This window comes from Schistocerca serialis, chromosome 5 (genome assembly GCF_023864345.2).
Source record: "Schistocerca serialis cubense isolate TAMUIC-IGC-003099 chromosome 5, iqSchSeri2.2, whole genome shotgun sequence".
Taxonomy (NCBI): domain Eukaryota; kingdom Metazoa; phylum Arthropoda; class Insecta; order Orthoptera; family Acrididae; genus Schistocerca; species Schistocerca serialis.
In genome coordinates this window covers 242565963-242580258 of record NC_064642.1, presented here as the reverse complement: position 1 = coordinate 242580258, position 14296 = coordinate 242565963, and the positions used below count along the sequence as shown (strand labels likewise).

Sequence of the window (14296 nt, the reverse complement as noted above, 5' to 3'; positions counted from 1 at the left end):
CTCCCCTCTCCATCCATCATCTTCTCCCCCCTAAGTCGATCTGCTACTACATCTCTCGCTGTCCTCTCTCCAAAACGAGCGAGGTGGTGCAGTGGTTATCACACTGGACTCTCGCATTCGGGAGGACGACAGTTCAAATCCGAGGCAAGCCATCCTGATTTAGGTTTTCCGTGATTTCCCCAAATCGCTTCAAGCAAATGCCGGGATGGTTCCTTTCAAAGGGCATTGCCGATTTCCTTCCCCATCCTTCCCTTGTGCTCCATCTCTAATGACCTCGTTGTCGACGGGACGTTAAACACTAATCTCCTCCTCCTTCCCCTTCCTCTTTCTCTCTAAGTTATGATGCCCACCCCAATAGCAGGCTGGCAGTTCTTACCACTACAATATTTCTTTCCAGGCGGTAAATAATATGTGAACCAGATTTGGGTGAAATCGGTGCAGGGGCTTAGAGGATCTTTTCAGCCACGACTTTGCCAGAGTACGCACATGTCCCATACATTTAATATATTTCACACGTATTTGTACCGTATTTCATCTGTATCTGTAGCGAATTTCACCCTGTAGTTTGTCTCTACGTCGTATCTCCTAAACAATATGTCGTGTAATGACATAATTCCTCATGTACATACAGTGGTTTATTTGGATAGTGTCTGCGAAATGTATTGCGAATACAGTAAGTATCAAAGACGAAATAAATTAAAACATCAGGTATGATGCGCATTTTTTCAGGTATCTCAATGATTATGACGTCATATATCCTGAAATAAGTGTCGTACAATAAGTTTAAAAGTCATGCGTGATACGGCAGTTTCTTACTCATCTCAGTGTTTATGACGTCATGTTTCCTGAACTATGTATGTACATGTGAACACTGTCTGCAAAATCTGTCGCGAATACAGTTAGCAACAAAGAAGTAATAAATTAAAACGTCGTGCTCGATGCGTCAGTCTTACTGCATGAACAGCGAAAACCTAGTAAGCGATAAACTTTCTTCCTTTCATCATTTTGCTGGGGTTGTTACAAAGATTAAATGTCGTTAAGGTTTGAAATTATGTATAAAGTTCGTCGCAAGTCAATAAGTGCTCTCATTTTCAAATACTGGATGAATATATTCTGGGTATTCGCGCGTCATGGGCTACACTACTTTTTCGTACCCACCCCCACACTTTTGATAAGTAGGTGGTTCTTACATCAACAATGATTTTTTACAGAGAGAAAGTGACATGTCTAGAAAGTCTGGTTGCAATCGTTACAATGTTTTAGGGGGAAATGTGGAACACACATACATACGTATATAAAAACACACGTACAAATATCCATTTTTGTAATATGTATGGATTTATCTTACTGAGACCTGGTTAGAGTACAAAGATCCTTTAGTTTATTTAGACGTACTAATGCAGTACAGAAATTATAAAGTAAAATGTGTATGTATTCTAGTTTTGTTTGCAATGAACCTGTCACCCCCGAAAACGGATGATTCGACTCTGACACTAATATTGTTCGTTATCGATTATTTTGATATGTCACCCACTTGTATATCCCGTCCGCTCCAAGTACAATGCATAGAACGGTCATGGATATAACTCGCTCGTCAGACTGGCATGAATTTTTGCGTTTTGTCGGTTTTGGTTGGTTTCATTTTATAACAAAAATCTCGTCACTCTTGACATTTCTTTCCGGCAAAGAATTATCTACGTTTTGCACTCCAATCAAATCTCGGAAGACATTCAAAAGTCGTTGATTTTATTTGTGAGTCACATTCTGGAAAAGATCCTGAACACCTGATGTAGAGATGTTGCTCCACGTCCTCTACTAAACACTGCGTGGTTGCAATTGACTAGTAGAAAACACATCTGTTGTTGTACACCAAGAATGAAATCAGTCTCGGAAATTTTTGGACGGATGATATATGAACCCCACGCGCAACGGGGCACTGGCTGTCTTACCCAATAATTATATACGTACCAATCTCCGTTGCAATTGCTCTGGGCGTTTCAGAGCATTTTGACTAATGTCGTGAAACTGTAACAGAGTTGATGAAATTATTTCGGATGATCAGCCGAGTAACAGCATCGTCTCGAAGCAATTTTGCTAATTGTCAACTTCAGGTTAACTGAAATTCCCATCTCCACGTTGCTCTAGCACAGAGATCTGTCATGTGTAAATATTGCCGTGGTCACATACAGGCTAACCAAGTGCTGTGCTGCGGTGGAGCAAGTCACAATTTCTCCTGAAGAAAACTGCAGCTAAAACTCGAAGATGTCTTATCTCCTAGCGTTTGCGCCTCTCGCAGGATAACTTGATAACGTTTTCCTCTATCACTTATTTACAGACAACTCGACACACATTATTTGGAACAGCGCTTCTCTGCTACATCTGAAATGTTTTCTTATCACTTATTCTTTTCCAGACAAGTCTTAGCTTCCCCGCGTGATGTATTTGGCAGCTAGCACTGCTATGCACAATATTTTACCTCTACAGTATGGCGCCTACCTATATCCTATCCTCCACTTGTGTAAATAGATGGTTGTGTCGCCTCTCTTGTGTCTTGGATACATTTCGTTTGGGGGGGGGGGGGGGTACATGAATAGACATGGTATTCACTTAAATGCATTAGGTTAATCAGCTCAGTAGACGCTACTTACACTACGTTTCCTATATATTTTGTGGGAACATTGACTGAGATAAAATATGGATCACGAACTCTAGAACGTACACTTTCAGTTGTATAACCACGTTGAAGATTGTATTTTTAGGATCGTGTGTTCGACGACAGGTCAAGTCATTCGAATCAGCCCCAACATCGCTTGTAGTGTAAGCAGTAAAGAATGTCGTTGTTTTCGGACTTGATGTAACGTTTGCAGGCAGCGTACCCCAATGTGTCTACTATTATACGAAATTTAGATACAGAAATAAATAGAGAAAACAGAAGTTATTGAGTACTGATATCGTTTATTAAATAAATTGTTAATAAATACAACGATGGCGAAGCTGAAGTGTGGTCCCAGTATTACCGCTGGTCTGGAATTCGATTAACGTTTGTTGGTTTCTTGGTAGACGCCGCGCTGCTTAGAGCTATACAGTCTTCTTTCATCGCGAACTGGAAATCTGAAAGATATAAGAAAGATGTTCCATCAAACAATGAAAATAATTAAATTTCTTATCTTTTATGAGTTATTAGCATTTGAAGATCTCTTCAAAATAAATATTTGAAACACAGAAAAATATAAAAGTCTCTAACTAATCGCCAAATCTCTAATTCATAATCGTGGTGAAGAAGTTCCTACGATCAACATCTTATCAAGTAAAGGGATGTATACATACTGATGAGAGGAAAGAACAGTAGGAGTGCTAAATTAACGATGGTTGTTTTGAGACACTTTATACAAAATTTCAAACATAACAGACCCTGTGTCTCGATTATCATAACCAATGAGATCCTACATTTAAAATACTCATTGTTTTATTTCTCTGTACTCCAAGATCTACCTATGTTCTGCTCTAATTGTTTGGTGAATTACTTAAGAAAGCAGTCTTTGTCTTTCGAAAACAACGTATGTTGTTTAAGTGAGACTAGATGGCAAACATGTTAGTCTGTTATACAAACGTACACTTTTCCGCAGCCTAATTTTTATTTTCGTACAACCTAGACTCGAAGCTATGAGCTCAGTTTCCAATACAATAGTATTACAATGAAACAAGTTTTATTACATATCTCAATAAATATCTAGCAGCCAAATCAGTGAATAAGCCTAATGTCTACAATACAATAATTGTAATAATACAAGAAACTAAGTTAACAAAATCCCGAAAGAAACAGTTATCGTAGAATGGAAAATCAGTAAAGTTTGAATCATTATACTTTTCGTAGGTACTACAACACAAACTAATCAAGGTTGTGTCTTTTAAAATCATTCCAGGTGACAATTTTTAGTGACCCTTCATTTCCAGAACTTCTAAATCAATAAGTCCCTGTTCTCCGTGGCCTGTTCTACGCTCCTAGTACACCAGCACCGTAGCCATCATGACTGCAAAGTAACTGCTTTGAATTCACAGATTCATCTTCTGCGCTCATTTTCCCCTTCCGTCTCGATGACACTAAGATTAAATTGACAATGCAGTACTAAACGTCAACTATAAGTAAAAATACGTACTTGGCAAGTTGACTAGCAATATTTCATAACGCATTGACAGAGTCGTTCGGTGAATTCTTGTTGGGGGATGGTTTCGGACGTCCACTGTTGACCAGGGCTGGGCAGTTTTTGTCAAGCGTTATTCGAAAATCTGAAACATTTAAACAACAACTGCAGAATTCGGAAACAGCGTATTTAACCGTCGCGAAATGTTAGTTTACTCATACATACATGGCAGCATTCTTTTGCAGAACCATTAATTGTTTACTGCCACCTGGTCAGTCTACTTTGTACATGTAGCTCTCTTCTGTCATCTACCTTCCCTGTCTTCCTGCATCGACTCTGCAATTCCTATCCTCCAGTGTTATAGGAATGATTCAAAATAAGTTTTACACTACCCTAGTGACATATTGGTTGAGGATATTTTTTCATAAAAACTACTTGGGTCACAGGAAATCGTCACGTTTGAAGTGGAGGTACTATGGAACTTCGTTTGAATGTGGTAGTTTGGGCCATATATCAGCCGAATAATCGAAAATATACGTACACGCGGGAATTCAGAAAAAAAATAGAATGACAGATAATACAATATTTTACATAAATGTTGACCAGATATTAAAAAAAAGAGTACGTTTCGTACACTGAAATAATCAGTTACGTATCTGTTGAGCCAGATTCGTATGTCGTTTACGTGTAGAACGATCACGTTATAGCTCGGCCGACATTGTTTCATCATGCCGTTCCAAAAAACCGTTATTTGTCCAGCTGCGATGTGGCAACTGTATGCGTCGTAATGTCTTCAGACTGAGTGTCAAATTCGTGAGATAATCCGTCATCACCATCAGAAACCATTGTCATTTCGCAGCGAGTCGTTTACGTTGATAACGCCTATGTCTGAGTATCTCGAGATCCTTGTAAATGTTGCAACACCAAATTCATCAGCAATGTCTTTCTACAATTGAAGCCATTAATTAAAAAACAGCACAAATGAATAGTTTGACACTACACGAGTTGTGGCTATTTGGTATCAGTGTATTCATTGACGGAATCCATTCCTCTGACAAATGATCGAGATAAGTGGAAAGCGACGACATGTAAAATCATTTGAGTACCATAAGAACTCTATGACTGTGAGTAATACTGGAAGTGGACCGGTCACCAACAGAAACAGATGCTTAATCACTGGTTCTTTGACTGTGCTTATGAACATGACATACCAATAAAAGCCCCTAAGGCAAAGGACGTTGGGAAGTATATAGCATCCGTTGATGCTCGTCATCCCGATATTTTGAAGAACTGGTGCAGAAACACAGAACGCAACAGATGAAACATGCTGACTCAGATAGTCAAGTCTGGACACAGATTAAAACTGACACTGTATTATTCACAGTATCATAAACACGTTAGAGTCAAAATAAGTACGGTTTATATCTTGCCAATTTAATTCGGACTCCCTTACTGTGGAGTTGCACAACATGAAATATAATGATTTCCCAACCAGCAACAAAAAAAAGCAAGATTTCTGGCAGTGCTTCACACTTAAGCCGTCGGATTTCACTAATTTGAATCAAAGTTATATATATATATATATATATATATATATATATATATATATATATATATATATATATATATAGTTAACTGGGCACAAAATACCAACATAACAATATAACAATCTAAATGTTTTAGAGATATGCAAAAATAACTGGTTTCCTCAAAAGTAAGGTTGGTGGACTTGTGGTGCTCTTGTTCTGGAAGCCATGGCTTCAATTCTCCGTTACCCTATGCAGTGCAGCTACCTTTTTGTACATGTACACTACCAGTTTCCTTCTCTCTGATGTCATTGTTCACTTGTAGCAATCGTAGGATATGCTGTACTGTACAGCTCTGTTTCAACGTAGTAACTGACTTGCATATGACGGCTGTCTGAATATAAATCTAACAGGTCTCGTCGTCGATTGTTGCAGCTGTAGAGTTAGAATACTGTAGAGTTATTGTACTAAAAACCATACAGATGAACTGGGGATCCCGATTTATGAGGGTCTGATAAACGAGATCCCACTGAAAAGCTAAACCTGCATCTGTATGACTACTCTGCAACTGGCACTCAAGTGCCTGGCAGCGAGTTCATCGAACTGTGTTTGTGTGTGTGTGTGTGTGTGTGTGTGTGTGTGTGTGTGTGTGTGTGTGTGTGTGTGTGTGTGCTGAGAGACTGAGTAACATGGAAAGTGATAACGATTTTGTAAATACGATGAAATAAGAAGAGCTCTCATTCAGTGTAAATGCCTCACGAACTATCACGCCAGAACAGAGAGAAGGAGTACATGTTAAAGTAAAAGAGGAGGTTTTTGACGATATATCTGTGTTATTTACGGACAGTGGTGTAGAATCTGCTTCAAGAATGTCAGTTAATGTCACTACTAGGGATAATGCAAATCCTGAAAGTGATATTAAGCATGAAATCAGTAACAACCAATTGTGTGATGACATTGTTGGTATTATTACTGAATCAAATGTGGATACCAAATATGGAATACTACCGGTCGAACAAGATAAACAGGAAACAGTAATGCAGAAAATAGATCCTCTAAGTATGCAAGAAATGTTTGCAGCATTAATGGGTTCTATAGACGATGGAAACAAACAACATACTAATTTGGCTGAAACAATTGGTCAGAAAATTAGTAAACTTGATGAATAACTCGCAAAGTGCACTAATGTTCTAAAAGAAATGTGGAAAAATGATTTGAAGTCGTTAGAAAGTAAAGTGGTAGGCAAAATTTCTCAAGTTGAGAATAATTGCCAACAATTCGTTTAAACTGTAAAAAGTGAATTGACAGATGCTTTGAAAAAAGCTGCTATTGGAAACAAAGAAAGGGTAGATTTGATAAAAGAGAGTGTGCAGAAAGTAGAGGTTAAAATAGCGGCGGTAGAGTCTATATGTGTAAATGATCACAAATTGTTAGTAAAATCAGTTCTGAATATACCAAATGGATGAATGAAGTAAAATGTGTGCCTGGCTGAGTGTGTGTGTCTGAAGAAAGTGTTCTTCAGCTAACTAACCAGGTAAAAGAGGTTGAAACTAAGTAGGATGAGCATGAAAGTAGATCATGCCAAGTTGAAACTAACCTCAGACATTTAACGAACGGGAGTGGGTGTAGTTTTGTAGTAGAATCGTCTGAAATATCATACGTCACTAACAGGCAGGTTTTACGTTTTGATCCAACAGGAAATGTACATCCAAAAGAATTTTGGAATGACTTTGAAGGTTTTTTACCTAGTTTGTGGTCGGACAGACAAAAAATAGGGTTTATTACGTTTAAATTCTTGGGAGAGGCTAGAACTTGGAGGGTTATCGCTACTGAACAGTACGATACTCTACATAAATTTAAACAGGCGTTTTCTAAAGAATATTGGGACAAGCAGAAACAAATGGAGTTGCTAAATACCTTCTGGGCTGGGGAAAGTTTAGCCACAGAGAGGAAAGCGTAAGAACGTTCGTGTTGAAGTGAATGACAAATTTGTCTTATTGAAACAATAAAGTAGAGCAAGATCAAATTGTTATGAGCCTGGAAGGTAAACTGCCCATGAAATGGCGAAACAAAGTTATTGCAGCTCTGAGGGATGACATTCATAAATTCATTAGTTATTTGTAGAGAATGTAGAAGTTGCTGCATGAGGAGGAGCATGCGAATCGTAATGTCAAACCACCAAATAATGCAGAATTACAGCAGAATGTAAACTTTAACAGAATATGTGTTTACTATGGAAATAGCAAGAGCAGAGATGCCGGGAGGTGGTGCTATCCAGCAAATGATAGGCGAAATAAGGGGGACCAGGTGCACAATTATCGATCGTATTCTCTGGTGCGAGAGGATGATGTTGCGCCGAGGTGACAGCAAATGGAGATAAAGGTAAGAAATAGTACAGAATCCCAGAATCCCTCAAAGTAAATGCCGTCTGTAAAAGGGTAGCGTTTACAAGACGTGAAGTAGTAACTTGAACCCGCTAGCAAAACCGTTTGTATTGTACTGTTAGCACTAAACAGACAGGGGTTATAAGTAGGGAGCAGAAGAAGGTAGTAACAACAGACGAAACGAGCTACATAAAAATCTGTACATTTAACGGAGGTTTAGGGGATTTTTCGAACAGGCATAAACAAAATAAGCACTGTATTGCAAACTAAATGGATGATGTAGCAGCGGCAAATGTGACAGAACCTGAGTGCCAGAAAGTATTTAGCAACCAAGTTGAAGTCGAGTCATGTTCTGAGGAAGGAGAAATAACAGGAGCTGCAGAATTACGGGAGATTAGTGATGTCAGTGTAGAAGGAATACTAGCGTCTATAAACGACGACATTTGTGAGGCTATAAGGGAGAGGCAGGAAAACGGTGTCAAAAATGGGGTCCAGTCAGTTAATTGTGGAAAAAAGTAAAAGAGAGAGAAAAGGGAGAATGGCAAAACGCCGGAAAAAGTTTTTGCGCTGTCATTAATGGGTAGAATAGTTAGTTTGGGGAAGAAAAGTGAAGAGAGTAATTCTCCAAAAATCTGTGTAATTTCTGGAAACAGGGAAGGTTTCGGCAGAAAGGATGTTGTGAACGATTTGTTGGAGGAGGGTTCTGACATTAGCAATGAAAGGAAGGTGTTGAGTCAGCCAGTAATTAGTCTACAAGTGTGTAATGAAGAAGTACGGTGTTTAGCAGATAGTGGCAGTGATTTATGTGCTGTGAGTAAAAGTTGGTTAGAATCGTTGCCAAGGAGAAATGAACTTGTAATAATGCTAGTAAAGGGGAAACAGATAATTGAGCTACAGGAAAAGTTAAAAAACCTGTTAAACACGAAGGTATATTGCCATTAAAAATAAATGTACTCCATAACTCCTTTATAATCCCTGATCTACGTATAAAAATGCTAACTGGCGTAGACTTCTTTAACCAGTACAAAGGGAGATTAATTTTTAATGAAAATGTAGTAATTTTTGAAATAAATGGGAAAGATGTGATGGTACCATTTTTTCGAAAAAATAATTTGACCAAAGAAGAAGTAGCCAGTATACCAATTAGGTATTGTAGAAAGATGGAAGATTTAGAGGGCTACAATAGGTATGGGGACGGTGTGGGATTGGACCCTGAGGAATGAAGGTGGTACAAGAAAAAATAGCTAAGGCTCTACCAACGAATCTCCAAACTGGCGAACTGGACTAGCGGAAACAAAGGAAAGTGAAAAAAGATTACTACACAAAGGCGAAAAAGTTTACACATGAATATATGTGTCAATTTAGGATTACTTAAAACCAGAGCCAAATGCGTATAGATTAGTATACTGGAAATCGGGGAAACCATTGGGCTTAAAAAATGTTATTGATTTGAAAAGATATATTAGTCCAGAGTTGATGTGAGCGAAGCTTGGAGGCTTCAGAGGGCGTTGTAACATATGCAATGCTAAGTGTTTGACGAACACCAGGTGCTTGAGTTATTCACAATGCAATTTCAGTTTCTTTTCGTATTGTCAATCTTCCTCTTCTGTCATTCTGAGCTGAATCTATCATCTATAATTTTCTTCTCTATCGCTGAAGGTAAAGTGTTTGAGAGCCTCAGAGGGCGTTATGGTGTCTTATGACGAAATAAGTTTCATGGTGAGAGAAATGGGAGTCAAATTGTAACGGAGTGAAGTGACGACATAAATATGTTGAGGTAGGAAAGTAAGTAAGGTACGAAGGTGATGACATAAACGGAAAGTAGAAAAAGGGTGCATTATCCTGCTGAAAGCTGACAGTAAGGATTGACTTTAGTAATATGAGAAGTTATTCCATGCTATGTGGAAATGTATAAAGCATTAATGTATCAGTGAAAATAATGGCAGATAGGAAGGAATATCCTGCTGGAAGATGTAACAATAAATAGGAGGCTGTGTGAAATGTAGGGAAATGAAAGTAACAGGATGTGACAAGTGCAGTTAGTAAAGGAGATATTTATGATGAACACTAAAGTGTAGTGATCAGGAAAAGACATGCTGTAATGATGAAAAGGACTATACAGTAGCCACATAGTTAAAGGAAGTTCAACAAATATGACGAAAAATATGCTGGGTAAAACTGAAGAACATTTATTATGAAAGGAACATGAATGAATATGGAGATTATATATACTGTAAATAAAAAAATTATTACTGTTTAATAGTGGTGAAAAATATGAAGAAGAAGTGATGCAAAGAGACACTGCATAAAAGTGGTAACTATGTATTATAAAATGTTTGTAAATAATTGCTTTGTGTGAAATGTGTTAATCAGAAATAAATGTTCTCAAGCTGAGTTAAAGTAAAGAAAAAGTTTAAGTTTTGCTTTCAATAGCAACTAGTTTTTAAATAAAATCATTAATTCTTCTAAAGGAAACGAAATCGTGAAAAAAAATTCTAGTAGATTGGATTTCACTGACTAAAGCAAAATAAAGAAGCAACACTCTGTTAATTTACTTTCATTTGAAGTCAAGTTAAATGAAATATAAAATTTGTAATTAATTTCTTGGAGTAATAAGTAATTGTGTGTTAGGATGTATGTAAAGAAAGTAGTCTTAGACGGAAATATGGTTTCAGGAACAACGTTGCACGTAAACTCTGGAAGGAAAGATAGGTGGAGAATGGGCGAATGTTACAGACACTACAGTGAAAAGGTGCCATAGTCAAAAACCAGGGAAATATATGTGACAAACAGACTACAGTGATGTGCTGGTGCTAAGGTAAGATAAAATACCATTACTAAATGGAAGGACACAAATCGCAGTGCCTTCAAATAAAAAAAGTGAACAAGTTGTTAATTTCAAAAGACTTTCATGAAACATGAATTTAAAAATGTTGAAAAAGTTATTAAAATATTGAAAATTTGTTTTGAAAATTTGCATCAATTTTGTCAAGTAAGATATGATTTTTCATAAACAAATTAAAAGATTAGGTTAGGTTAGTTGTAGACTGTCAAGACCAGAGTAATAAATTTGTAATTTTAGTTTCTAAGAATGAGAATTATTTGAAAGATGCAAAATTTGAAGCCAAGACCAATCATTTGTATAATTCTAAATTTTTTGGAAAAAGACTTTATAGCCATAGGGGGGGGGGGGGGTGTCAGGGCCTGTGTATTGGGAGAATGACTCATGCAAGCACAGTCACAAATGGTCTGAAGGGACCCCAGTCGAGTACACAGTTCTAATTTTCATTCACCAGAGTCCAGTAGTGGACACAGACACTCAGAAAACAAGTCAAGTGAATGTCTTTGTGGATTGTTCTGTTTATTTCTTGAACAATTTTTTGTTTTATTTATGTTTGTACAGTTTTGTATATACTTTTAATAATGTGAATGATGCGTCAGTGTGGTCTAAAGTAAATATGTTGATCATTGTTCTACTGATAAACGCTGTACGAACTAGTGTGAGAAAGTTTTAAGACAGTGTGAATGCAGACGACTGGGAATTTTGTATCATAATATGTTAAATAAGTTTATTTTAAAAGGAAAGCTAATTATACTTCAAATGACAATAGTTAACAACGTGAAGTATAAAAAAAATATCAGAATATCAAATTTTTATTTCGGGAAAAAGTACAGTTGGAAAGAGTATTATTTGTTGATTGATTAGTCATGAAAAGCGCGGACTAACGCGGGACAATAATGTTTTTCTATTGGCCTTAAAGAAAGTTGACCAATCAGAATTGAGTATTCTTCACGCGTCTTTTCTCATGGAGATAGAGAATGCTTAAAGGAGTCTAAGTAGTTGGATCTCAGCCTTTCAATGGTACGGTCGTGTGTAGTATGAACTCCGCAGAAAGTTATAATTTGCCAGCTTTAGTTGTGCTACATGTTCTAAAAGTGTTTTAAAGTGAAGGCATATATATTCCTGTGTGTCTTTTAGAAAGTACGAATTTTTAAGTAATTTTGTGTATGAGAAAAGGCAGTAATTTCGCGTGGCATATTGAGCAGATCTGTGACTAAAAACTTGAGTGCATTAGACACCGATAAACTTAATATTATGGCGAGCATTTTCATTTAAGAACAATCCGTGCTTAGTAGCTGTTCACATTTCGTGCAATATATTACCATAAACTTGCTAACGTGAATGAAAGGGTTTGTGCATGACTGTGTTAAGATTATCACGGGTTTGGCAGTGAATATGTACATTATCAAGGTTCAGAATATACCGAACTTTTGCCAGTATTCCCAACTTTCATTCAAAATTAAGACTTTTCCGCGATTCTTCGAATAGTTACGTTACATGCAGTCTGGGACGAGCTGCAGTGCGGTAGGTTTCTGCTCGTCTTTCCTACCGGCGATCTGCTGCATAGAGTTCACAGGTAGGTGCAGGTAATGGAAGAAAGGAATCGCGCCGCCGCACAGTCGTGAAAGGGACGTTGTATACAATGTGAGCACTACCCAGTCCGCCAACGTGAGTCGGGGAGCCCGCATCTCGTGGTCGTGCGGTAGCGTTCTCGCTTCCCACGCCCGAGTTCGATTCCCGGCGGGGTCAGGGATTTTCTCTGCCTCGTGATGGCTGGGTGTTGTGTGATGTCCTTAGGTTAGTTAGGTTTAGGTAGTTCTAAGTTCTGGGGGACTGATGACCTCAGAAGTTAAGTCCGATAGTGCTCAGAACCGTGAGTCGGGGAGTCATTCCAAGATTAGACCGAGCACACGTTGTCACTTTACGGCGACTAAGAGTGTCTGCAAGGAAAGATGTTAGCCGATGCTGTACACCTCAGCGACGTCATTCCAACAGTCGGTTGCTATTGTGAGTGAGAACGCATTGAAGATCTGACTCGTAATGGTCGCCCGCGGTCAGTAACACCAGCTGATGGCCGCTTCCTACAGATCGCAGCTACCCCGAGTCGAGTGCAGCAGAAGTGCACGATACCTTCTTGGAGGCAACATGGATGTCTGAATCGATCCAGACATTACTCATCCGTCTCCTCATCATCAGTTTTGCCTCTAAGCGTTCATCACGGACAACAACAAAGTCCCGTCAGTGGTGTGCTTTCTCTGCAGTGAGGAATTCAATGATGACACGTTGCTTGTAACGCACATCAACTACAGATGCCATTTTGAAACTGTCCTGCAGCTACGCTATCTGTCGGAAGTGAAGGAAACTTGGCGTGCTCACTCAGGAGACTTCAAATAATACATATCTAACGTTTCGCATTCGTAACGTTGCGTTCGGCTGAGAAAAAGCTGCCGTGCATTACTTTCTGGGCAACCCTCCTAGTATCCATTTACACCTCCCCACAACTACACGGAATCCTATAAATTCCTGCTTTTTCCAGCGGCTGGCGAGTATCCGTGGCCAATTTTAAGTGATCTTGTATCTTCCGGGTGGGTTTCTAGATCATCGCTATGTTCCGTTTTTTCAAGATATTTGCTGTGCAGTGAGTAACGTCCTTAATGAAAAGCGCCTGTGCATCACTACGAATTCTGCGCAGTGATTTTAACTCTCTTTTTACCTCGGCGGACGGATAACCACTCTTGAGCAATGCATTGGTCAGATGTTTTAATTCTGCGTCAAGCAGCTCTGTTTCGCAAATGTCCCTTGCTCTACTCGCCAACGTTTTTATGATGCCTCGCTTCTGTTGTGGGTGGTGGTTCAATTCCCGTTGTAGGTCATGGTCTTTCTTGGAGACTAGCACATCAAGAAAATGTTATCTTCCGCCTGATAAACTGAATCTTCGGATTGATCCCGTTGAGATGTTTGTGAAAACGACCTAATTCCTACCATACCTCCATGAACGTATCATCCACGTACCGGAACAAAATTTGTTGGCAGTTTTCAGTGCCTGTTCCTCGATTTTTTCCATAAAGAAGATGGCTGGCGGGGTGGTCGAGCGGTTCTAGGCGCTACAGTCTGGAACCGCACGACCGCTACGGTCGCAGGTTCGAATCCTGATGTCCTTAGGTTAGTTAGGTTTAAGTAGTTCTACGTTCTAGGGGAATGATGACCTCAGAAGTTAAGTCCCATAGTGCTCAGAGCCATTTGAACCATTTTGAACCATAAAGAAGATGTACGTTACTACGAAAAAGAACGGTCAAAAAGCGACTACAAGAGCACAACGGCAATTGCAGAAAAGAAGATTGACAGATCAGCTCTTCCGAAACTAACATTGCGAAGAGAACTGCATGTAATGGGCATTTAATC

General features: G+C 38.7%; 1 protein-coding gene across 2 annotated transcripts in view; it reads right to left on the bottom strand.

The window, feature by feature from the left end:
* Positions 1-2935: 2935 nt before the first annotated feature.
* LOC126481173 (uncharacterized) overlaps positions 2936-14296 on the bottom strand; it is a 40503-nt gene continuing 29142 nt past the window's right edge. Inside the window, exons 3-4 of one of the 2 annotated variants that reach the window (XM_050104741.1) lie at positions 4158-4287; positions 2936-3111 (exon numbers count right to left, since the gene is read on the bottom strand). In XM_050104741.1, coding sequence (XP_049960698.1) covers positions 4181-4287 — 107 coding nt within the window. In that variant the 3' untranslated portion in view covers positions 2936-3111; positions 4158-4180. The remainder of the gene's footprint in view (positions 3112-4157; positions 4288-14296) is intronic. The other variant, XM_050104743.1, reaches the window with a different exon arrangement.